The sequence below is a fragment of the Hoplias malabaricus genome, chromosome 9 (assembly GCF_029633855.1).
Source record: "Hoplias malabaricus isolate fHopMal1 chromosome 9, fHopMal1.hap1, whole genome shotgun sequence".
NCBI lineage: Eukaryota > Metazoa > Chordata > Actinopteri > Characiformes > Erythrinidae > Hoplias > Hoplias malabaricus.
The window spans coordinates 9,942,481-9,965,530 of NC_089808.1; the positions used below are offsets into that span (position 1 = coordinate 9,942,481).

At 38.2% G+C, this 23,050-nt stretch overlaps 1 protein-coding gene across 1 annotated transcript in view; it reads right to left on the minus strand.

The window, feature by feature from the left end:
* LOC136707191 (tensin-3-like) overlaps nucleotides 1-20,848 on the minus strand; it is a 63,916-nt gene extending 43,068 nt beyond the window's left edge. The window contains exons 1-3 of the mRNA XM_066681129.1: nucleotides 20,603-20,848; nucleotides 2,806-2,955; nucleotides 1,096-1,146 (exon numbers count right to left, since the gene is read on the minus strand). Coding sequence (XP_066537226.1) covers nucleotides 1,096-1,146; nucleotides 2,806-2,955 — 201 coding nt within the window. The 5' untranslated portion in view covers nucleotides 20,603-20,848. The remainder of the gene's footprint in view (nucleotides 1-1,095; nucleotides 1,147-2,805; nucleotides 2,956-20,602) is intronic.
* Nucleotides 20,849-23,050: the final 2,202 nt, after the last annotated feature.

Genomic DNA, 23,050 nt, shown 5'->3' on the forward strand with positions numbered 1-23,050 from the left:
ATTTGTTTACGTTCAGAAGATTAATGTCTTTTAAAGGTGGAACGGTATGTTTGAGGGGAAAATAAAACAACTGTTGTTTGTACCAGTTTAACTTGTCTGTAAGTTTTCATTCACCACAGAAACTCATTTGTAACTCAAGTTGTTTCGTTTTGTAGCACTTTCTGTCTATGTTTACTTTAATGCAGTTAGCGCTCTCCCTAATCTGGAGTCAGATCCACCTTAAGTAATCAGAAACGGCAAAAAAAAAAGGTCAATCTTACCAACCTATGGAGCAGGAATAGAGCAATATTATCATTTCAGTTCATACATTTCATTGCTTGGAGGCCTCTTCATTGTCTAAACACCTCGAGTTGACATTTCTCTGCTGTATACTCTTACATAGAGGAAACCTAGCATACAGGAGTATGTTTTCTGAGATGGTTTTCTGACATTGGAACTTCACAAACATATCAGACTTGTGTCCAGAGCACAAACAGGCTGGAGAACAGCAAATGCTGAGGAAACTGAGTCTCTAAATTTTATAAAAAGTGTTTTCTGATTAAAAAAAACATGAACGTAACCTTTAAGATAAGATGAATTAAAAATGCAAATAACGGTTTCTCAAGTTGCACATTGATTTCTGAAAAGCAGACTTTTTACATGTTAAGCACCTCACGGAATTGGCTCGTAATTTATTTACTCACATACACATATTAAGGAGTTGCCCACAAGGGGGTACTATTAAGTGTTTCACATGAAAGATATATGAACTAAAACATGTAAAATAATTAGATAAATGTAAAATATTCATGTTTAATACTTCAAAAATGCTCAAGTGCAGTTAATATTCATCTTAAACATCACACATGCCTAAAGCTCATATGCAAAATTTGCTAATTGGCAACATTTACCTCCAAAATAATTTTAAATGGGCATAACTGGAGCTGAAATACACTAATTCACACATAGCATGTGTGCTCTTTACTGTTTGGGCTGAGTTAGTTCCATAGACTCTGATGACTAGGGCTGCCATTACCAAACACACAGTAAACACACTCCACCCACACACTGCGGCACTGTAAGTGAGGCATTTTCAAACAGATCTTTTTACATTACCTTAGGGTTCATCTTTGTCAGGTCATGTCTTTTCTCTGACAGGTTTATCACCTGGAAAGAAAACAAAGAACAGAAACGAGAATTTAGTTTCTGAAATCTGAAAATATTTAAGGTACTGTTTGCTAATTAAGTTAAAAAAAATTAGATAAGATACATTTTCTAGATGAATTTAAAAGCTAAGGTTTGTAAATGTACTTAAAGAAACTAGTTTAGACTAAACCCGTTTTAGCATCAAGCCACATACTGATAAACATCTCAGTTAACAACTTTATACCCCTGTAGCCCAATAGCATATTTAGCATTGAGCACGGGAAAAATCAGCACAACTTCATTTTAAATGTAGCAACAAACAGTGCACTACTGGCAACTAATCAGTTTTAATAAATCATTTTTAAATGAGCAGTTAGCAGTTACTTGACCAACTAAATTGTAGGTCTTCTGTAGTGTGCTGTTCCATTCACTGTCTCTATCAATGGCAATACAACAGTGCAATCCAGACAAAGAAGGATCCACTCAAAGGAGAGTTGTAAACTTTGAAAATAACCAAATATATAATAATGATACTCCTAAATATGGAGGACTAGTGTGTACAAATAACAAATAAACATCCATACCATTAATTTTAAGTAAAAAATATATATCGTTGCTGTCCAAAGAAAACCATGTATCTTTTATGTTGTATTTTTCATGTGATATATATATATATTGTATTTTGGATAAATTGTACAGTTACATTGACGTACATTCTATTCGCTACTTTTTTTTATCGTTCCGTCCAATGCACAATCTCTCTGTTTTGTTTTGGCAAGACTTCTAACAGAGGCTCTGCCACATAACTGTGTCTCACCAATCCAATGTAGCCATTAGCGGCAAACACAGGAGTAAAACAGCACAGAAGCACGGTATAATGGCAGAGACAACGTAATCTCTGCCTATTTAGTCCATTGTTTTGTTAGTGAACATGTAAATACACAGAACTACACACACACAGCCTGTTTATGGTTTACATAAACTTATGTACAGACTGCCTTTTTCTTCTTATTCTTTGTAACCTCTACCTACTGAGCCCACTGTTTTGTGTTTACGTTACTGTGGCTGGATTTAATTTGTTACTTGGTAAAGATTTAATTTATTATTGTTTTAGTTGTTTAAGATATATTCTCTGGCTCTGAATTTGTTCATTGCTGTTTTATATTTTTGTGCATTCCGGTGTATTATTTCGTGTCCTGATTATTAAACAAAAGGGGTTTCTCAGCAGTTACTCAGTACTTGAGTAGTTTTGTCATTTAGTACTTTTTAATTTTACTTGAGTCATATTATTCTAACAGTAACAATAATCTTACTTGAATGAAATGCCCACCTCTGTGTGTGTGTGTGTGTATGTGTGTATTTTTAGCAAAACCTAACACAGAGTTTAAATAATGTTGGTTTCTTTCTCTCATGGTTCTGGTGTCACCAGTCCTTTAACATTCCATGGGAACCAAAAAAGACTTCCCAATAAAAACTGTAACCAAATTGGAGACACTGTCGTTAATTATTGTTATTTCTGAAGCTAGACAGTGAAAAGACCTCTTTGTTCAAAAGTCGCTGTGTAATGTCCACACAAGACAAGCCAAAACTCATTCCTTCAGGGACTATATTTCTGAGCGGTTTCTTACCCTCAGACATTTCTCCTCTGTCACTGGGTGTAAACGCAAAGGAGTATCTTACCAAGTAGTTATCAGCATGTTTTGACTTGAGCATGCGTGTGACATCCTTCAGGTTGTGCAGGTAGGTCTCCTCTGAGCAGCTCTGTGGGAAGGATACAGCGATGATGCGCTCTGTCACATAGGTAAGGTCCAGTTCGTAACCCTCCTCCATCTGAGAACAAAGAGAACATTGTTGGAAATAGGTTGAAATTAAACAAAAATCCCATATGTAGTTTAACAGATACTGTTTGTTACTTTTGATTTGCCCCAGAACTATGAAGCAAATATAGCAAATAAGTAATGGCAGTTTACAGCAATTAGCATAGGGCAACTATTTGACGATTTCACACGTGAGCCTCAAAGTATTTCCGAGACTGGGGGTCCAAGAGAGCACGACTTGCCTCACACTGTCTGAGTATGTAGGATGGCTTTTCTTCTCCCTACATCTCAAGAACAGCTGTAACCAGAGCAGACATCTGTTAGCCAACATAACAGGGCTGGGTTTCCCAAAAGAATCTTAGAACAAAGAGCATTTTAAGTGGTAGAGTGAGCATCACACGCTTGTAGGAAACTGGGCCCCGATCTGGCCAGTTAATGTTCTCCTCCAAGTGCATTGAGCTCTGCAGTTGGGCCAGCAGTTAAAAAAAATATATATTAATTTTTAGTTAAGTCTAAATCTTGGACAAAGTCTATGCTGGACCTGACACTCTCAGGCTGGTGGCTTTAAAGCCACATGCCATGTGAGGATGCCATTTAAAATAAGAGTTTATTCACACCAAATGCCCTTCACTACTGCAGTATATTTTTAAAATACCCAGGTAGGATTTTCTTTAGCTGTGGCAAAATATTGACTTTCCCCTGTATTTATAACCAGTTCCTGGATGTTATTGTTGAGTTAACCATTCCTTTCAGTTTTCATGATTTTTCCATGCTAATATGAGACATGCTAGCTAGAGCAGGGTTCACAGTCTAAACTTGACTGGCTTTAATGAACCTAATGATTAAGCTGTCCAACCCAAACATATCGTTTGACCATTTGCAGTCAGAAAGGCTCTGAACTTGCTAGGAATCCCCATGTGGAAGTAGAGTGTGTCTTTCAAAACAAGGCATTGTGCTAGCTAGCATATGGCTTCCATAACAAGGCTGGTCTTATGGCATGTGGAGTTTTGTGGTAATCTCAGTGCTGAGCACTTCCTGTGTTTCCAGAGCAAGGCATCCCCTCACGTGGCTTATCTGGAGAGCATCTCAGATTCTCTGGCTTATCACAACACGGCAGTATTAACAGCCAGAGCATATAATGCTCTGAGAAGGAGCTTTTAGCCCCACAGTGCTCTGGTTCCTGATCCCAATCCTGGGGGGCCACTGGCCTGAAATGTGTTTTCCCTGCTCTGTCACATCTGATTCAACTCATTTGGCCCTGGGGAATTTGCTCATGAGTTCAACCAGTCACAGTGTCCCAATATTTAGCGAACTGTCTACACAGGCAGAATTTTACATTTTCCAATCCATGCCCTCAGTGATATATTTTGCACACAATATCTTTAAGGTATTAAGAAACTGATACAGCTTTCATGTTGAGACAGATCAATCCTGAAGTGTCAATACTTCCTGACTTGTTTCGAAAAATCTTTTGGTGAAAATGTCAATACAAACTCTTTTCTTCAATTCCAACTTTTCACAGTAGCCATGAAGCATACAGCTCTGGGTTTTTTTTTTTGTCTAAAATAACATGATTGAAATTCCCTCAATTTGCAGCATTAAACCTTACCTGGACAGTACTATATTATGTTAAGTGCTTTACAGAACCACTTTTTTAATGAACCATATTCCAAATATTTCCATAAGGATGACTTGGAGGGTTGACTGTGATCCAGATCCAATAATCCAAAAACCAGTACCAGACCTTGCTAATGTCCTCATGGCTTAATTTTAAAATCCAATACAAATTCTTATGAACAAAGGGGGACAAACTCCCTAAAAACAAGCCCGGAGGGTGGTATTTGTTGTTCTAATTCTATAAAAAAAATGAAACTCATTTCTTGGACACAATGTCCACAGACAGATGTTTTTCCTGCACAGTTCCTCTGAGATCCCTGCTGATCAACCACTTTACAATGTTTATCTTATGGAAATACATGGAAATTGCTTTCATTTTTTCAGGCTCAGAACGTTATTTCCAAAGAATATAAAAATGTTTGTGTCGTTTGGTTAGAAACACTTTAGATAAACATCATCTCTTTGGTCAGTAACAAGTTGAAGTCTGTATTTCTGTCTGGAAACACTACAAAGCTACATCAGATTCAGATCAAATAAAAACAGCAAACATTTCTTTACACAAAAGGCCTTGACCTTCTTAACTGAATGCCCTCTGTTTTTTTCCCTCTGAAATAGAGCAGGCACTGTTTAAAAACTCCAGCAGCACTGCTGTATCTGATCCACTGAACCCACCACAACACATGAATGTCACTGCAGCGCTGAAAATGATCCACCATCCACATGGGGAATTTAGATTGTATACTGATGTAAGTTTTATTATGTTTCTCCTAATCCAGCTCAGGGTTGAGGCCATGTATTAACTGGGCACATGGCAGGAACACACCCTGGAGGGGGCACCAGTCCTTCCCAGGTCAACAAACACTCACACATTCACTCACACCTATAGACACCTTTTTTGAGGACACCATGGGAGGACACCCCATGGGGTGATGGGTGCTGCCCCAATCATATTCATTCTCATGTTGAACAGTAGCCTGTGCACACCTGTTCTTAATGAAACTGACTCTGTTTAACCCCATATTCGGTTAAGCGGTTCTAGCAGGATTTCACAGACATTTATTTAGTTTAGAAATTACAGCATAAGCCATGGTCAACAAAGCTTAAAGAGCAAAAACAAAACTGTACATCACCAGAGAAACACTATACCCACAGTGAAAGAGGGTGGCGGCAGCATTACACTTTGGGGCTGTATTTCATCAGCTGGAACTGGGACAATTGTTGAAGATGGAGAGGAATTTCATGTTTTATCACGAAAATAACCCAAAGCATACCTCCATGCTAAGAAAACAATGGCTTCACCAGGGGAATACCAGAGTTTTCGAATGGCCCAGTCAGATTCCAGACCTGAATCCAACTCAAAATCTGTGGGGTGAAATGGAGAGGGCTGTGCACAGGAGACCCTCGCAATCTGACAGATTTGGAGCACATTTGAAAAGAAGCGTAGGCATAGATTGCCACATCAAGTTGTGTCATGCTGATAGACTCCTAACCAAATAAAAACTGAATACTGTCATAGAATCTAAAGGTTCTTCAACATTTCTGAAATGATTCCCATTTTCTCATTTGTGATTATTTTTACATCACCCTAGCATTTTAAAAGAATTTTATATCCACTCTATGCAATAGGGTTGAACGATTCATTGTTTTTATAATAACTGCAATTTGAAATTCGACATTATCCACAACAACGGTCTTAACAACAACTTTTAAACAGGCCATGGTTAGATCAATCAGGGGCAGCCAAACACTGTGCTGTGTACATGACAACAACCACAACTAAATGAGCGTCTGGCACCTTCAACTTTCAAATATAATCCAGATTTTCTTGGTTGTAAAACCAGCCTACACTTTAATATAACTTACATTTAAATCACAATGGTAATCTGTCTAAGGGCACATAAAAAAATAATTCATTTGTCCAGGACCTCACTAATTTATCATAGACATTTCAGCATTTTTTTATTTTTCAGAGCTAGACAACTAGTTTATCAATTTCCAGATTTTCTGTAGGTTTTCAGACATGTGTGGGAATCTTGGACATAGTCAGACATAAACAACACACTGGAAATGGTGGAGGGGAAATTCATCTGTCTCTCTGAGGGTCTTTTGAGGACTTGTTTGTTGTTTTAACGATTTGCTGCTTGAGCATGTCACTTAATGAAGTCTGACGGGACTCTAAACTCCCAACACATATACACAGACACACACATACACACACACACAGACACACACAAAGACGATGAGAAGGGAGCCGTAAATCCAAAAAGTGGTTTGGGGTGGGGTGTTTTAACAGCCACCGTAAGCAGAATGAAAGAGCGACTGTGTGAAGGAGGTCATCGCTAGGGGAACAGAGGGGAGGGGTCAATCGGCCACAGTAGTGGCCCACAGCGGTCAGACACTTATTCATCTGAGAACCAGGTTCGTAACTTTGCACTTAACGAGGTATTAATGGAGCCAGGCAAAGGCCAGCAAACTGTGATGTTTGTTGGGTTTTGTGTGCGTCCACAATGAGAATGGGATCCATTAAGTGGAGTTAATACTGAACGGTGAATTTCCAAACATAATTAGCATAAATGTTTCAAGAATACTTTCCCATGGCCTGCATAATCTGGCAGGCGTTCATTCAATTTGACAGGCTTTGTATTTAAAGGCAATGGTCGCAACTGAATCCAATACAGTTTCTGAGAATTTTTCCTCACCATTTGCTAGCTCTCCAGTCTAGAGGTCCAGTGTTTGTACACAGTCCTGGCTCTGTAAAATGGGAAACAAAGTGCCTCAGTCCAGACTGGCTCTGTGTCAGTAGCTCCACAATGGCAGATAAGCATCATTGGATGGTGGAGAGATTCCAGATATTGAAAAGCATGCAAAAAGATGAGAATGTTGCTTTATTCCTGCACCATAGGTGGGTAATATTTACTTATATTTGCTGTATCAGTTACATTACTTTAGGAGGTGCTGACTCCTAATTTGGGAGACCGCTAACTTTGCATGAAATTAAGAGCGTACTAGACGTGCTACAAAATGAGACATCTTGAATTGCAAATGAGTTTCTGTGGTAATTCAAACATGCAAATTAAACTTCAACCACAAACAAGCTACAGTCAGCTTCTTACTCAAACATACATTTGACTTGCAATGCTCTACATGTCTTCGGAGAACAGAGCTTCTGAAGGAACACAAACACAAGAGGGAGTTTGTTTTGTTTGCTGTGAGGACAGTAGTTCTCCAGAATTATCTATGTTGCTTTTAGGGGCTCTAGGCCCAAGAAATATCGACTAGAGGTAGAAAGACCTTCTGTGCTGTAGAACAGTGGAGCTACATTCTGTAGAGAGTTGCCTCTCCATACAAAACCTCTAGAATGAGTTGGAGGAGAAGTTGTGATCCAGAACTAATTATCCAACATCAGAGCCTGATTTCACTAATGCTCTAGAGGCTAAATACAATCAATTCCCAACAGCAGTGTTCCATCATCTTCCTGTTACTGCAGTATTAAACTCCCTTTTCAAGGCAATGTCTGTGGGGAAATGCTGTACTCTCATTTGTTTATGTTCAGAAGCTCTGCATCCTTTTTAGGTGGAACAGTATATTTAAGGAGAAAAAAATAGACGGTTGTTTGACTGTCATGGCTAAAGTTTAACTTGTCTTTAAGTTTTCATTCACTGTTTGAATTACTACAGAAACTCACTTGTAACTTACAGTCTCTGTTTACTTTCATTTAGTTACCAATCTTTTCCGAATCTAGAGTCAGTTTCATCTACAGCAAAATAAGTCAATCTTACCCACCTACGGAGCAGGACTTGAGCAATATCCTCATACTAGTTCACGTTTTCAATCTTTGGAGGCCTATTTTAGTTGTCTAAAAAATTGACGTTTCTCTGTCATAAGCAGAGAGTGAGAAAGCCTAGCATACACCTGGACAGAGAGCTTTTTTTTTTTTACCTTTCATTTACGTTTCATAAAAACATTAGACTGGTTTTGAGCACACAAACAGATTGGAGAACAAGCAAATGGTGCGGAAAAATCCTCAAAATTTTATAAAATTTGGGGGTTTTTTTTTGCTTAAAATCACGATAAAAATCATTAATGTCCTTGACTGCAAACAAAATGTTGGATGAATAAGTCTACACTTTTGGCCCTATAGTGTACTCATAAAACTCTCAGTATCTCCAAGACATATGATCAATATGAAATACGCTCAGTATGTGTCAGCCTCTGCATAAAAGTGCAGTATTTTTTTCCATTTGCATTACATAATTGCACAAGTCAGACTGGTCCATACAAGATGACATGGCTGATCTTCTTTCTTTTTTTTTTTCTTTTTTTATTTTTTAAATTGTGATGTACTTAGCTCATAGCATTATAAAAGTAATGCTCCTGCCTAGCTTCAGATATTATCCAACATGTACACACCAATCAGCCAAAACTTTAGTTCCACACTTGTAGCTGCAGAAGTACAGCCTGTAGTCCACCTGTTGCATACATTTTGAGCCCTCTTTTCACTCTGTTCACCAATGGTCTGGACTCCCACACAGTAAGTATTAACTGGAAAGTTCTTGGTGTATTAGTGTGTGTTCTGCTGGTTCAACACATTTCTGTTCGAGGCTCTAGTAAGACACGGAGCTGCACCGCGGTGGTTGGTGGACATACAGCACTGAAGCGCCGCAAGCGTGTCCCAATTCAGCTCTCAACTTTCTGGTTTTTCAGGTCCCAAAAAGAACACTTGTCCAGAGGAAAAGAGGACCTCTGGTCACCGCCGAACAGTTCCAAATTTTGTTCACAAACTGGAATGTGAAATACGGCTGAACTAACAACAGACGGTGTAGCGGTGCCACCTTAAGTTCTCTCTGTGAAATATGGCTGAATTAACAGTTCCTAAATTAGGTGTCAGTCAGTATGCGCACATGCCTCTTCTAGGCCGGTCTGGCAAACAGGGGGAAAATGGGCTGATATTTTATATAGAGCAACAAATGGTCTATAATTGTACACATAAAAGGTGCAGAAATATGGTCAGAGGAGCTGATTAAATGGATGAGTATTAAAAAAAAAGTATATTTATAGTTATGAATAATACATATATTTTATTACAATTTAATTGTACATGAAACAAATACAGATTAGTAGTTCATACAATTAAATTCTCACATGTGCCCTTTTATAAAGTAGCTGTTATAAAGTAATGGGTAACACCAATGCCCTCCACAGAGCTGGCTAGCATGCTAATACCCCAACTTCCCCTTACTAGTGCTCTACATTGAGTGCTGCAACTCTGAAAGGTGTGAGTGCAGCAGTTGTTGCATCAGTGCGCTGTAAAATACTATTACCATCACAGATTGAATTAAGAGAGGAAACATGCTGCTACAGGCCGGCTAAGGCACGTGCCTAGGACAGAGTTGTGTCCACCCCCCTCACTCTCCCCAACTACTTTAGCCCCAAAGGTGCGAGGCTGAGGCCAGCAGAATGGGCCCGCTGCCACGGACACAGGACGTGTTCCTACAGGTTCTTAGTTGCAGGCTTTTGCCTAATATAATGCTGGCCAGGCCAAGGACGAACTACAGTGTTGGAGTACTTAGCACTTAATACTTTTATACAAATTTATTAGTAGATGTAAAGATTTTTGAAAACACACATAACATATAAAAGAATAATGTAATTGTAACTCAAAATTCAAAAATTCTCTGGCTCTTTTGTCATTTTATGGTAACTGTTCTGTAGTATTAGAATAAATAATTGCCTTTTCATTCAACAAAAATAAATAAATAAATAAAACTGGCAAGTGAGAAGAATTTATTCATCACTGCATTTGCTAAGAGTTTGACAATGGAAAATTTGCTGCAAAAGCATGTGCATCGATTTGTTCTGTTTTTGGGGATATTGTATCCAATAGTATGTGTGATTTTTGGTATAGATCATTTAAATTTCCTGATTTTAATGTCAGCAATTGTGAACTAGGGTTTTTTTTTTTTTCAAATAAATTGACAATTATGGAGTATATTTGAATTTTTTTTTTTATTGCATTTATATGTTACAAAAAACCCAATAACATTCTAAATCTTACTTGCACACCTAATAATATTTGCATATGCCATGATTAATTTTTGTCCTAAATCTTATATTCAGCAAATAAACTGTCATAGTGCATTAAGTATGCACAGAAGCCTGTTCTATGTAGATGATGTGATATATTTTTGTCACTAAAAATATCAACAAAATATGGCTATGTATGTTCTTATCCAAATGGATGGAGCTCCATCACTCTAGAGAACACTACCACTGCTCCACAGCTTAAGGCTGGGAGGGCTACATATGCGTATAGCTGATAGTTGTCTCATGTGTGACTGCTCCAAAAAGGTCAATTTCAATACATGAGTTTCTATGGAGCGCACAGAAGGTGTGTGTGCACCAAATTTGCATTTCAGGTGCATTAAAACGGCACAGTGAACACTCCAACGTCCAATACAGCCACTGACACCATTTAAATTGTGTTACATTTCCTAACAGCACAGTTCCAGAGTCAATTTGGCTCATTTCAACCCACAAATGCAGTGAAATATGGGGAACACTGAATTCATCATCAGTACAGTAGATGGGTGACCACACCCTTTACCTGCCATAGCAGACAGGAATCTGCCATCCTCAGGGCAGAGAGGGAAAGCCCTGGAGAAATCAGACAGCCTACTAATCTGCTAAACATCTGCTAATCCAGGGCGAGTCCTTCAGAAGTGCTGCACTCTTTTAAGGTGGAGGGGGTAGGGATGCTCCTCAAGTAGCGTGGCGTAGTTATTATAAACCCAGACAATGCTGTTTATTTACTCAGCTTTTGAAGCCACTTCTGAAAATCCAGAAATGAAAGGAAAGACGTGGAGAAACTAGGAGATGTAGCAGACTAGTTAGGAAGCCTGACCTCTGAGGGAGAAGGCCTGATCTCCAGCTTAATGTTAATATACAAAAGAATTTCCTCTTCAGAACAAAGGTCAATGAAAAACATAGAATGGAAACTAATTTGCACCTTGCATTTTTAAGCATGGCTGGCTTCAAATTAGCATCACAACAAAAACATGTACAACTGACCCAATAGCACTGTAGATGAAACATTATTTGTGCAATTTACAGCATTATATAATGTGGAAATGCCACTATGTTTGATTCTATCAGCTATTTTTTTTATTGCAATAGTGAACATCACCTTTAAAGGCACTGACCAGAACTTAATTTAAATTTATGATGTTTCCTATTTATTTGCTGCTCTCCAGGAAGTTTGCATTCTCAAAACCGGTTAAATATGTTTACAAAGCCCCAGTTCTTTTAAAAAAAGTGTCTCTGCCCAGTATGCTAGGCTTTCACTCTCAGCTCATGGCTGAAAAACAGCATCTGGACTTTTTTTAGACAATGGAGAGACCTCCAAACATGCTCCATAGGTGGGTATTATTGCCTTGTTTATGTTGTTTCAGATTAGTTGGAAATGACACTAAATTCAGGATATTGCTAACTGCCTGAAAGTAGACACAGAGTGAAAGTGTCACAAAACTAAATAACTCATGTTACATATGAGTTTCTGGTAATTCAAACAGTAAATAAAAACTTACATACAATCATTTATACGTCACCCACGTACAGCCATATTTCTTTTTCTCAAACATAACATTCCACCTTAAAAGACACTGAGCTTCTGAACTTAAATGACAGAACAGCTGTTCCCCAGAATCCTAGATGTGGCCCTTAAATAATGATTTTATGGCTCCATTTACAGATTAATATCTGCCCGCCTCAGAAGGTTACATAGTGCAGCTTCTGTAGTGCTGAGCCCAGAGTAGTAATGACAGAGGTTAAGGTAAAAATACCACCTAGTGCTCCTTTAACTAATCATGAAATGTATTATATGCTAAAAGAGGCATGCTGTGATATAAAGTGAGAGTTTCTTACTATAACAATAAGTAACATCAAAAATAATATTTTTTGAAGCAATAGTTTGGCAGAGAAAAAAGCAGTTAGCATTTGTTTCCTCTTACATTAACTGTGGATAAGCCAACATACGTTGGTTCATAAATTTAAATTAAATTTTAGCATAATTCAGGCTTTCCAGATTGCTGCTCTTAGGGGTGGATAGACATAAGATTCTGGAAGTGTGAGCAGTTACAGTAAACGCTTCAGATTTTTCTGGAACCCAGGAAGTGGCAGGTGATGCAGATATATGATCCGTTATCACCCACGCACAGCTGCTCTGTGCGAGTGAGGGTGGGTCAGTCGGGCCCTTTGTACAGTGCTCAGGCATGACTGTGCTAGAGGAAGATGTGAACACAGCATAGGTGGTCGATCTGAGCGTCCTGTTTGAACAGAGCTTCCATGGAAGCAAAGGCCAAGTTCATTCAATGTTTGTTTGCAATCAAACGTTTTAGGGGCTTTGTCTTTTGCACAGTAGACACTACAGAGTGCTTGCAATGAGTGGGGGGCCGGGACAAGCAATGAATCTGATCGAATTCTGGAACAGAAAATAAAACCAGCTTAACAACATGAGAAATATCCAAAGAAATGCAAATCTGTAGAGTTACAAAGAGTTTTTAAAGGGTTTTAAACTGAACTAAACTGTTGAAACACATGTATAAATGAACATAAATTACATCAAGGTTCATGGTGGCTGCTACTGTTATTTTTAGCTACACAATTAACTCTTCCTGATGACTTTGGTGGGCAGTTTACTACAACCTTCTATTAAATGTTAGATATTTTAGTCTCAGAAATCCAATGTAGATTTAAAGAAGCATGTGTATATATCGTGTACGTGTTTTCTCTCTCTCTCTGTGTGTGTGTGTGTGTGTGACACTGGGGGTTATAACCCACCCTCACTCACACAGAGCAGCTGTGCAAACTTCAGACTAGTTCTGACAAATTTAACGTGTTAATAAAATGTTTATATATTTTAAACATTACTAGACTATTTTCCTCCATCCAGAGTAGAGTAACCTGAAGCCTAGTTGTTCCCATGCTGAATATTTTTTAATAGAATCTGTGACTGTAGCCCTCCAATTCAAATTCAGCTTTTAATTTATTTATTATATCTTTACAAATTTCAATAGTCTTGGGTGTAGATGGGCTATGGATAAATCAACATGTAGTGAACTAACAAGAGCTACATCTAAGTGGCAACTCCAGTTCCCATAAAGAGTGAAGGGGAAGCCATGGCCCTCCAATCTCCTGACCTGGCATGTAAAAAGGGGCTGGAGGAGTGTTTCAGAATCTCTTCCCTCAGCATCCATGGCTGAAGGGCCCATGTCCAAGGCACATTATCTCCAAACTGCTCCCTGGGTGCTAGGATAGATGCTTGCCAAACTGAAGGTGTGTGTTCTCACTGAATTTAATGTGGTAGTGTGTTTGTCTGTGTGTGGCCATCGATAGGTTAAATGTGGATGCGGAAGCACAATTGTGTTGTACTGCTGTGCAATGTCATTGAAAGCATTTTTTGTAGCTAAAACAAATCTCACAGTACTTAAAATGTAAAAAAACTAAAATCTGAGAAAATTAATATAACTAGATTATTTGCAGCCAACTAGAAAATCTAATGCCATTATCTATTATTAACTATTTTAATGGTTTGACGGCATTAGTTCAGAACCATACAGGTCTAAGCCAATCAAAAACAAAAATGAGATAAGTGTAAAGTTGCATGGATTTTTCACAATCTACCCCTATAATCAATGTCTGATGTGGTGGACTGCATATTGACAACTCACTCAACCACTCAAGCACAACTGTCGACACATCACAAATGATGTCACTTAAAATGAGATCATCCAGCGATAAGCTGCAAGTCCTTGCAAAAAAAAAAAAATGCTGTTTGAGTAAGCTTGGAAGGAATAACTTTTATGTAAACTAATAACTCTTATAATAACTCTTTTAATTCAATTAATGTATAAAACATATATTAAAACCAAACATGACTGAAGAGGTGTACAGCAGATGAAACATAGAGATAGAGATAAAAATATAAATATGTAAAAAGAAAATCATTTAAAACCAATCCCATCCTTCCCAAAAATGTTGGATAAAGCTCCACCACTCTCTAGACACGGCTCAATTTTGGGCTTTTATACCCCTCTAGTCCTCTCTCTAGAATTTACTTATTATTTAAAAAAAATGACTACCAACCTCTGGACAAATAGTGCAAATAAAAAATATCTTTAGCATTTGCTGTGGCCTACCTTATCTTTTACTTAACTACTTCAGTTGACGTCCTTCATTTTGATTCTTTTGGACTGGTGATTTACGCAAACCATTGCTATTTTTGGAGGTTGTGTAGTTTTAGTTGGCTACTGATAGGAAGTAGGCCTAGCCATGCTGCTTTTGGGGGTCTTAGCGGTCACAATATATCAAAAATCTGTGAATCTTTGCAGGATACGGCAGCAGCTTTTCACTGCAAGGGAGAAAGTAAACATTGCTAGATTAATAAATAACATTCCAAGGACGCTTGAGCTTAAAAATATAATCAAACCCTGACGCCAAAATCTGCAGGACTGGAGGCCGGGAGTCAACAGGAAGAGGGAGCGCACGCTGGGAAGCTGCTATAATTAATAATTACCCTTTCCAGAGCTGTTCATCAGAGAGAGGGAAGGTAGCACTGAAGGAATTCCAGCAAACCCCTAAAGGCAGCAGCTAGCAGCTAGCTTGGCTGAAGGAAAGCTCTTCAAGTCTGGAAGAGTCTCCAGTCGTGTGGAGGAACACTCTGTGTCAACATTCGGCCAAACAGACCGGCCTGATTAATGATCCTTCAACCCCGGGCGACAGCAGGAACACCATAAAATGCAGCAGGAAGTGCAGGCCCAGTGAGGAGAGAAGCTGTTAGCTAGGAATGTGACCTGGCCTGTGGAGGTGGAGGGAAGCCTCCTGCGATGACCACTGTTCAGAAACAGAGAAAAGGAGGGAGAAGTTCCCCAGATCACAGAAACCTGAAGAGACTACTTAATCATAACAAGTGAAAACAACAAGGCAATCAAGGCAAATTAATGCATGGGAGTTCTAATGCTTCATAGCCCAATGCTGGGGGCCTTATATCCCTTCTTGCCAGCACTTGGAAGTCGGAGTGGTGACTTCTGGCTCATGTGCAGCTGCTCCACAGCATTCAATGTCATGATTCTCTGGACATTATATGAGTTATACACAATTGACTATGTGTCCACATCAGGTGATAAAGTGCTTTAGCTATTTAATTTAAGTGCATTAATTATTTTTATAGTTTTGATCAATAACATATGGGAAAGCAATACATAGATAAAGAACATCCTTATTGAGACAAGATTACGTTTTTTAAAGTAATAACAATAAACTAATTTTCAAACAGAATTTCAATAAACTTTTGATGGGTTATAGGGCTTGGCAATTCATTTTTTTAAATAAATGATCAAAATCAACTTCTAATAGATGTAATCTTGCCTATATCTATGATATCATATTGTCTTTAATTCTGTTCTATTTTTGTTAATTCTCTGTATATGTCTCCCACTGTGTGTTAATGTACTCTTCCCTTAAAACCACACTACCGCACAGAATCATGTGATTCTGCCCCATGAAGTCTGAACATTGGAGCAACATGGAGGAGAACCTAAACACTGAGGCCAACTGAGCAACTTGTACCAAAGTTTACAAAAATGCTTTACGTTCCAAACTGAACATAAAGAAGTCAAATGTAAACACTAAAGGAAAAAAAGAAAACAAACTCAACAAACAAACTTTTTTTAATAGTAATCCAGGTAAAATGCTCTATTAATCATGATGCTGATTTGAGGTCAGCACTAACTGATCTTCACTGGATAAGAAATCTTGGTGTAAACAACAGATATGGGAGTGGCTATGTGATTCACGCTTTGCCGTCACATCATCTGCTATTCACACTGAACTAAGACTTATATGACAGTAGAATCTGTGCATGAGTTTCACAGCGTGGATGAGACACTACTGGAGTTTCTAGACTGCTCTCAACAGCCTTGTTTTCTGTTCCTTCATAAAAGATAATGGGCAAGATGATGGCAAAAAATAAATAAATTACTCACTCTAAACTGCTAAACAGTTTAATGGAAGCAACTCAATGAATAGGATGCACATTCATACCATGTATGGTGGGTGCTACTGTGCACTCCTATAGCTGCCTGCTGTTTCACTCCTCTCAGTGATCCTTTAGGTCGTCTTGTGTATTTGTGTATCACGACATTCACCACTTACTTGAATGACTAGTTTGATCCACCCGTGAATATGACAGAATATTTCCCCATGTGTCAGTTTGGATGGGTAAAAGGCTCCATAATCTTTCCTGAAACAGGAGTGTGCATTCCAGAGAAATGAAGGAAACTATCTATTCAGAAGGGATTTAACTACCGAGACACTCTGGTAATAATTACTTTGCCCCAGTTCCTCAGGTAAAAGTAATACTGTCTGAATAGAGCTAAAGATATATAGACAAGAAAGCGCTAGAGATATAACACACTAAACAGAAGAAAAAATGTCTTATACACTTGTATATCTGACTACGTGTGCTACTCTATACATTGATACAATTAATATCCAAGAGTGAAACTGAATGTACGGTTTTCACACAGAATATGTAAATATTCTTAATATATATGAAACTTCTACATAACTTTTTACAATTATTACATCCCTCTTCAAATCTGTTTCACTTCCGACTGGTGGACCAAACACCAAGGTGTTCTTTCATGTCAAATTATCCTTAAAAGCCTCCGGTTTGTGGATGTTGCTGCTTACAACCCTGTTGACTAGTGTTGCTTTTGAAGGCAAACTCAATACAAAATCCCCCAGCGCTAAACAAAACCATGGAATCTGGGAAAAGCAGAGCAGGAAGGGTTGTGGAACTTTTTTAGCCATGTTTGTTTAGCAGTGCTGGAACTTCAACATGTACTTGTCTCCCCCTTCTACCTTCATAGGACACTCTTAGGAAAAAGGAAAAACAACATACACAGACACACATCCGGAAACAACAGACACCACTTCGACTGGCCAGCGGATCCTGCGGTCCATGTAAGAGCTCTTAAAACGACTGCAAATTACGGCCTCCGATACACCCGGCCAGAAAGAATGTGTTCCAACATCGGTTGTAAAGGAGTTTCTTTTCCTTTTTTCCCTCCTTCTGGTCCTTTCTCTGTCTGCTTTTCCTTCTTTTTCTCAATTCACTCTTGTTGCTAGTTGTTTTACCTATAGACTTTCTTTCAACCTATTTTACTTCATTCAAAAAAATGTTTACAAATTCTTGGAGGGAAACATGACTCAGACACTTTTCCTTCAGCAATTTAGAAACTCCAGACTTTGGCCTGCCACTTTGTTGTTCAGATATCCCTGTTGGTGCTTGTAATGGATCACACATGTCAGTGAAATGGCTGCTCTCCACACTCAGGATACGCTCCAAAGGCTCTGCAAAGGCAGTCAGACTCTGTATGACCCTCAGTCATGGTTTTGTTCCCTCCAATCTCCACCTATGCCTTAAGGATCTAATGGTTTGCGTGCAGTTGATGGTATGTAGTGGGTAACACCACTGCCTTCTCCATAACAGAATGGGGCTCAGTTCCTTGGGCCACAACTGTAATGCGATATTCACATGTGATTTGTTTAAGCTCTGGATAAATTTCTGCCAAATGCCATAAATGTAAATGTAAGCTCTCTGAACAGAGACAGGAAAATGTTTATGACAGCACTGTCATTGCCTGTTGCTTAATGTTCTACTGTGGCCTACCGGATTGCATTATTATACACAAAGAAAAGACATTTCCCAAAAGCAGATATTCTCTAGTGTGAACTTTCTTTGTTTTGATATGCGCACACATTTCATGTTATTTCAGCATTTATTCTTCTCTGAACACATTTCCACTCAACTGTGTAAGTTACACTCACAAGTAAACATCTGACATTGTGGTTAACATGTGATCATAGGTGACATAATGCATAAAAATATGAAAATGAAGTGACCAATCATGTGAACAATCTGCAATCACATTTAACACTTTTTTACCAGCCTACCATCCACTGCATAGCATTGGTCATACAGGTATCCCTGATTTCTCAAAAATGAGGGGGTAGGGTCCAAAACCCATATCCATCTTATTAAAAGTCCTTGAGAAACTTCTGAACAACTTGAATGGTCACCTTCCATCAAAGAGAAAACATAGCATTTAATGTTTATGAAACAAATGACAGAACAACAACGGCAGCCTACTAGTATGATTATGTTATTGTTACTGGACATGTACATCATATTGCGGCCTATAAATCTTGACAGTGAGGGTTCCCTTTAATAGAGCACCATATCCATAAAATATATTCATGGCCATTTATGTTGGAACAGTTTAATTGCACTAACAAATAAATGTACCAAATCTTAGCTTCATTAAATTTCCCATTGTTTTTTTTTTTTTTTTTTTTTGTATATAACTGGGCTGCCACATTGGTTAAGTAAGAATCAGAATACGGTTGCGAGCCAGAGTACAAGCGTTAGCACCGGCCCCTCATTAAGCAGCAGGCTTTGACCAGGGCCTGAAACTTAAGTGTGGTACTTAACAGCATCAAGATATTGGATGTTACTTGTTCTGTGCTGGCTCCCTACACAATCCGACCAAAATATCAAAGAATGAATCATGCTGTGTGAGAATTAATGTGCAGTAAAAGTGTAAACAAGTGAGTGACAGTCATGTAACTGTCATGTAGTGTCTTGAAAAGATTCCAGGTATTACACTAAATTATTTTGTTGACAAGGTCAGTAATGTGAAAAGATGTTATCATTACTGTGATAAACTATTTCACTACACTTCTGAGTGCATGGTTGATCTCATCAGTAGATCTGCTAAAAGAACACTGAACAAATGACATTTCATAAAGAGAACATATTCAGTCATGTCAAAGGTTGGGCAGTGCAAAGTTTGAAACACTAAATTAAATTTCATTGCTTCTCGATTACATTTTTAGTCTGTTCTCACTTATGTCAGAAAAGCCAAAAAAACAGGATACAGTGTATTAGTTGGTGTAGATTTGGGGTTTCAGGACAGTTCCATCTGTGACAGATTGGAATAGAGTCCCAACACAGACAACAATACTACTCTAGTCAATGTCTAATGTTGTGATACTATATTTTTGCCAACATTGCTCAAAATTCTCTTGTACTAATAATAACACAAACATAGGCATTCTGTGAGTGTAACCAAACAGAGCAAACAGAGGTTTGTCAAAGAGCACACGTCTGGTACACAAATCTTCCCAAAATGCTGTAAATATATTTCAAACAAGAAACCCAACCCAGGCAATATGTTACTCCATGACATAATTGGGAGAACAATAAATAAATTTGTTTTGGTATAAAACTCATTATACTGACACAACAGTTATAAGAGTAATTAAATGTCAGTTATTTGTAAGGAGAGAGAGAGAGAGAGAGAGAGAGAGAGAGAGAGAGAGAGAGAGAGCTAATATGAAAATGTCCAGAGCCAAAAAATAAATAAATAAAAAATAAATAAATAAATAAATAAATCATTAAATCGCTGCAGGCATGTCAGCTAACTTCTTGGACTTTACTGAGGGAAGCCAACCCTCCCACTTACTTCTCTTTCGTTTTCTGTGTTTGGAAATCGGACCACAGCAAAAACAAACAACAAAGACTTTGTTGGTAACAGAACCGAGTGTTTAATGCTCCACATAAAAGCAGCGTAACTTACCACTGAGAGAAATGCTAATGCTAAGAGTTAGCGTTCATTCACTTTCGGTGTGAATGGAGTGGATCTCTCTCTCTCTCTCATTCACTGGTTAACTCTCTCACCCCCTATTACTCTTATTCGGTCTCTTTAGCGCCATATTTTGTAAATAAACAAAAGACACGTAAAACACAGCAGATCCCTTTGTATTTAAAATAATAGCCCAACAGATATCATTTTAAGGTACTAACATGTTTCGTGATGATCTATTTGTTGATGGCAAGTAGATAAAATATAAGGGAAGGACCAGTTTAGGTTTAACCTTGAACTCTAAGTGAAGTCGCTGGAGTGAGTGGAGTAACTGATTACCTTTGATGTGAGTGGTCCTCTTGTTCTTCAGTGTGTGTAGCCTACAGTGAGGAGAGGGAGAGATGATCCAGACATCCCCTCATTCTGAAGTGGAGTAGTGGCCAATGAGGTTTAATTTGGATTCCACTCCAGATCCAGGCTTGAGTTTTCGGCTCAGATCAGGTTTGTGTTGGTCTTGAGCTTAAACAAGGCTGTAGTCCCTCATTCAGCAGGACTTCACTCTACTCTTAAAACTCACAGTAGAGGAGACGCCACAAGCCCTAGCATGAGTCCTCCCCTTCTGATCCCTCCTCCTCCTTCTCCCCTCTCTCTCTCTCTCTCTCTCTCCCTCTCCCTCTCTCTGTTAGTGGGGTTGAAGCTGGGAATTTGGGGGAGGGGGACATGCAGAAAGGCACATGCCTTCACACCACAAATTATACATACATTAAGGGGAATTTCATTTTCTAAGTGAACAAAGCAAAAATGCAAAATACAAGGCCATTCCCACTGATCCCCATCTGTCAACAAAAACTTGTTGTTGTTTCAACCTTTTAATTTTTTAATTATTTATTTTTTAAAGACATATAAATACTCATTTACTCAAATGCTTCATTTCACGTTTAAAAATGTGATTAAAAAACACATTTTTGTTTAAAATGTAGCCTCAGAACTTTAGTAGAGCAATGAAACTATGGGGTTTTTCCTGTCCCTAAAACTGTGACACATTCTGATGTAATAAATTTTGCTAGAACTAAGCATTTCACCCCAAACCACTTTGTTTACATCTCAGTGATAGAGTTATGCTGACATTTGAAAAAATAAGTGGAATTACCCTTTAATCACTGCATTGTGCTCTTGGTGGGATAAGTGCTTGACTTTATAAAATGACACATGAAAGCGTTTAATTTTAGAGCAAACTTGCAAGGAGGCAAAATTACCACACGCTAAACCTTGTGCCACAAAATACGCACGTTGTGACTGAATTATTACACAACACAGATACAAACCAGTTAAATGGGTTAATTGTAGGCTGCATCAGAAAGCACTTCACTCTACGACAGTGCCTGAAAATTTTCATGGCACACATCCATGCTGGGATGACTTGTGTTGTTTAAAGCACTGATGTCCCCCAGACCTCTGGACTGCTACCTTGTAGTATCTCGTTTTCAGCTCATGGAGGAATGCAGCATTACATAACAGGGCATTGTGTTGGACAGTGTCTGATTGCTGAAGGAGTGTCTGGCTTAATGATTTACTGTGATCAAAGTGGCCACTGCTTTCTGTCACCGACACCAGTGGGATTTTTAGTACTTATAGGTTTGAGGTATAAAAGGTGCTAATATAAAGTTGGTGCTACTTGAACTTTTTCATTTAGTGGTAAAAGAGTAAAATAAGGGTGAATGGGAGAATGAATGACCATGCTGCCTTCTGATAGGATCCAATGAAAGGGTTTTTTTTTAGAACATAGTTAAATATATAATTATGGTTAATATATATATATATATATATAATTGTCTAGAAGCCATTTTGCCTTTAAAAAAATTATTTATGTTTGTTACATTGTTTTAATGAAATTCTTACCTTGAGCATAGAGCACCCTCTGTGGGTGATACTCAGCCTACATTATGGTAATTTAGATGTACACTATATGGCCAAAAGTTTGTGGAATCTTAGCCACCCAACATTTCTCCTAAAATGAAGGGAATTATCAGGGAGTTTGTCTCCTTTGCTGCGGTAATGTCATCTAGTCTTGTAAATCTTTTCTCTAGATGTTGGAACATTTCTGTGAAAAATGAGTGGCATTCAGCTACATACAAATCCGTGAGGTTAGGTGCGGATGGATGATTAGTTCTGCTTCATAAATACTACACCAAAGTAGAACATACTTGCACTGAACCACAGTAGGTTGGTGGTTATACAGCTCCAAACATACGCTTGGCACTGTGGAGCTGCTCCAGGGCATTTTTCTGAAGCCATTATAGCTTTGATTATCTTGTAGAAGTAAATGGCAAGTTAAAGTTGTTGTTGTTTGTTTTGTTTTTTAAATTCCCCAGTATTAAAAGCCCTGTCTTTCCCTTATTATATTTTGACTTTCCCATGTACATGGATTATTTTAAAGCTAATATCTTTATTATTATTATTAATTAATTTAAAAAGATTCAGAAATGAAAGGAAACTTTTTTTAACCAATATGATTAGAAAGTATATGAAGGGTGATATATGTACAAATATTAAATTACACACATACTTTGAAAGTGAAATAAAAAAGCAAGGAATAATCAGGCAAAAAAAACTTTACTCATAATACCTTCAGGTCTCCAAAGGACAAAAAACATTTCAAGTTTAGCAACGTTAACAAAAAGATGAGAAGATTTTTTTGTTGCCATGTGGCAGTGGTATGGAATATTTCGTTAAGGTTCAACAGAAAGGACACGAGATTGTGTGTTGGTGCATTACGCTGTTTGAAGT